A 3,442-nucleotide genomic window follows, 5' to 3' on the forward strand; every position below is an offset into this window, starting at 1 on the left:
TTTCCAATCGAGGCCATTCTGGGATTCTGTGCCTTCCATTCCCTGAGGCCCTGGGAAGGGGGCATGGCTGCCTGCTGCTCCTGGCCAAGGCCACTGAGGAAGCTCAGAGTGGAAGGGACCAGCACCCCTTTGCTGCTGTGATTTCTAGGGAGGATGCCGGGTTGCTCAGAGTGCTGACAAACCAGCACCAAAAGCAAACCACAGCACTTGGTTCTCGCAGAGACAGACGGTCCCTCCCTGCCACCCTGGCACACTCACCACAAGAGAATTCCACCACACGTGCAGGGTCCACACCAGCACAGGACAGCAGCTGCTCTCGAAAATCAGCCACCTACGAACCACAAACCAAAGAGAGATCAAGTACCAGTGTCCCAAAAACTGCATCAGCAGCTCTGGCACTGCCCCTTGAGCGCCAACATCGAAGGAGAGCGGGTCAGCTCTGCTGGTGGGTTGCTGGCACAGGGGAGATGGATGAGAAAAATCAACAGCATGGGAATGCTGAGCACAGAGGCCAGGGCTGGGGGGCACAGGGGAGGAAGGGCCTGCAGAAATCCTGCACGGTCAGTGTGCTGGTTTGGGCTGGGACAGAGTTAATTTTCTCCACAGCAGCTGGTACGGGGCTGTGGTTTGGATTTGTGCTGGAAACAGTGTTGGTAACACAGGGATGTTTCGTTATTGCCGAGCAGGGCTCACACAGAGTTCCCCTGCCTGGATCCACCCAGCCTCTCCTGGCCCAATGTGCCACAATTTCAGCCTTCCCAGGCCCAAAGACTCATTACCAGGAGCTGCACAGACCACAGCTTGGGGTGCAACTACATCCTCTCTCCAAGCTGCAGTCTGAAATGTTCGACGTTGGAATGGCGGCCTTCCAAAAAGGAGGTCCTGCACTTCACACCCACCTTCCCTCCCCTGTCACAAGGGCAAAGAGGAAATGTCCAGACATTCGTGTCCAGGACCAGGATAAATATCTCTAACTGGGAGAGCTGTCACACCCCACTGCATCTGTACAACACCAACACACTGCCTCTTGGGCACTACAGCAACAGGAGAAGGACGATAAGCTGCCTGCCACCGTATCATTACTGAAGTCTTGATTTTTCTGACAGATCCCTTCTGGATCCCTGTCCCTTTAGAAGGTCAGCTGGTTTTACAAGGTCCTCTGACTGCTATCTGTGCTAGTTCCAACCTACCACAAGCTCAGCCTCAGCCTGTATCATCTTAAGGACGAGAAAGCCTGACAAGGGCATTGCCCTCGTACCTACAAGTTTTTCCATGTGTGTGACGCCTCGTGCAGGGAGACGGCACCAGGGAGATAAAAGGGTAGGCAGGAGAAATCTTTTCCCACACGTGCTGTGGGAAGTGAAAAGAAGAGCACATCCCAGTGGGACCAGGCTGGTATCTTTCCATGCCTGCTTCCAGATAGCACCAGAGACCTCCTGAGAGCTCTGCTGATTCCCTCACCGGCTGCATGGTGCCCCCAGCGATGATTACAGCCCGGCATTCTTCCACCACCTTGGCAAAGTGGACAGCTGGGTTCAGCAAGAGGAATTTGAGGCTGCTCTGCCCAACTGTGCCTGGGAAAAGGAGAGAAACTGCATCAGGAGCTGGCTGTGACACGTGCTCAGGGATATGAAAGATTCTCCTTCCTGCCCTGGGTGCTCTGGCAGGTCCCTGCCTCTACAAATAAGGACCTGCTGCTATTCAACAGTGCCAGGGCAGCAGCAGGTTACACCAACCTGGAAATTACCTCCTGCTTCCTAATCATCCTGGAGCTGTGGAAGAGACACAGGAAATTGCAAGGCAAAGACTGACAACATGGGAGCAGAGCTCTGCAAACCCTTGGCCTCAATGCCCCTGGTTAAGAACTCCTTTGGGTACGTAAGCATTGTCCTGGCTTTGCTGGGACAGAGTTAATGTTCTTCTCAGCAGCTGGAGCAGCTGTGTGTTGGGTTCAGTGTGGGATTTGTGATGAGAAGAATGTTGATCAGGTACCAGTGTCATTAGTTGCTGCTGCAGCCCAAGCTCATTGTGTTTGGGGAGTTGCAGGTGCAAAGGGCTGGGAGGGGGGAAGCGCAGTAATTAGCAAAACCCCAAATTGGCATTTGGCTCTGCCAATGGGATATTCCATCTCCTATCCCAGCATGGGCAGGACATGAACCAGGGGGATTCTCTTGAGAATCACTCAGGCTCTCGCTCTCCCAGGATTGCAGTTTGGGTTTGGGGACTGTCTGTGCTCCGGGATCACTGGCTGGGACAGGCTGGGCATCGGTCAGTGGGTGGTGAGCAACTGCACTGGGCATCACTCATTTGCATATCCTGTTAGTACTGTTATTATTATTTTATTTCAATTAGGAAATTGTTTTTATTTCAACCTATGAGTCTCCTTGCCCTTTTCCTTCCAATTCTCTCCCCTGTTCCCTGAGGGGTGGGGAGAGAGTGAGTGTGTGACTGTGTTTGGCTGCAACCAAAGGAGTGAAACCACCACAGCACCCTCAGACAGACCAAGCCCATCAGCCTGCATCACGGGTGGCACGAGCCCCCCAGGCTCAGGATCTCCTCCCTCACTTGCCAGTGAAGCGCTCTGCTTGCGACTTGTGCCACCTCTCCCCATCTTGCCCCTTCCAATACCTTGCCTGTTGAGAATGACTCTGCCATCTTGGTTTGCATTCGTGAGGGCTGAGAGAAATCCTTCAATCTGCATCAGTGGAGAGGCAGTTCGGAGCTGGTCATTCTCAGCCTCCACGGGAGGACTCTGGGTACCTGCTGGCCCAAAGAGAAAAGGAGAGGCAGGCAACTTAGGCCACGCTTCTGACAACAGGGATGAAGTGTGAAATATAGATGGGATCTTTCTACAGGAACATGATACCTGGTCTACATACACAGGCAGAGAACAAAGACCCAGTAACGAAGAGAACCCAAATTCTGGCTCATTGCTAGCAAAAATAAAGAAAGATCTGGATTTGTAACTGGCATCACTCAACAGAGCTACCCATGGCAGCTCAGGTCCCAGAGCCAGCAGGTCACAGCAGGGCAAACCTTGAGTGCATGCAGTAGAAACATGGAACTGCATCATTCAGCTTGGAAGGGACCTCTGGAGATCTTCTGATGATAGGTACAGTTGCCTAGGTCATCTAGTCAGATATATATATTAAAAACCACCTGCACAGGACAGCTTCTGCAGCCTATCACCCTTCAAACCTGCCTCCCCTCATGCAGACAGATGTAGGTTCCAAATCCTCGCTTTGTCCACAGATGTGCAAGTGGAGGATGTCTGAACTCACCCTCCTTATCAGATCCCTGCTGGAGGGTCAGAAGAAAGTTCTGCAAACCACCCAACTTCTGGTTCTCCTTGTTGGTCTTCACAGCTGTGGCAGGGCCTCCGTATCGCTCCACAAACCCAAAAAGCTGCCAAGCAAAAGCCAGTAAGACTATGAACAGCAGG

The 3,442-nt window shown here is 52.6% G+C and overlaps 1 protein-coding gene across 1 annotated transcript in view; it reads right to left on the reverse strand.

Moving 5' to 3' along the window:
• Positions 1–258: 258 nt before the first annotated feature.
• The window catches only part of DDX11 (DEAD/H-box helicase 11), a gene marked incomplete at both ends in the record, with an annotated part of 14,313 nt that continues 11,129 nt past the window's right edge, over positions 259–3,442 (reverse strand). Inside the window, 4 exons of the mRNA XM_010172174.1 lie at positions 259–331; positions 1,462–1,574; positions 2,629–2,760; positions 3,282–3,405. Of these exons, the coding sequence (XP_010170476.1) occupies positions 259–331; positions 1,462–1,574; positions 2,629–2,760; positions 3,282–3,405 (442 nt within the window). The remainder of the gene's footprint in view (positions 332–1,461; positions 1,575–2,628; positions 2,761–3,281; positions 3,406–3,442) is intronic.

The sequence above is a fragment of the Antrostomus carolinensis genome, unplaced genomic scaffold, assembly GCF_000700745.2.
Source record: "Antrostomus carolinensis isolate BGI_N321 unplaced genomic scaffold, ASM70074v2 scaffold45820, whole genome shotgun sequence".
NCBI classification, from domain to species: domain Eukaryota; kingdom Metazoa; phylum Chordata; class Aves; order Caprimulgiformes; family Caprimulgidae; genus Antrostomus; species Antrostomus carolinensis.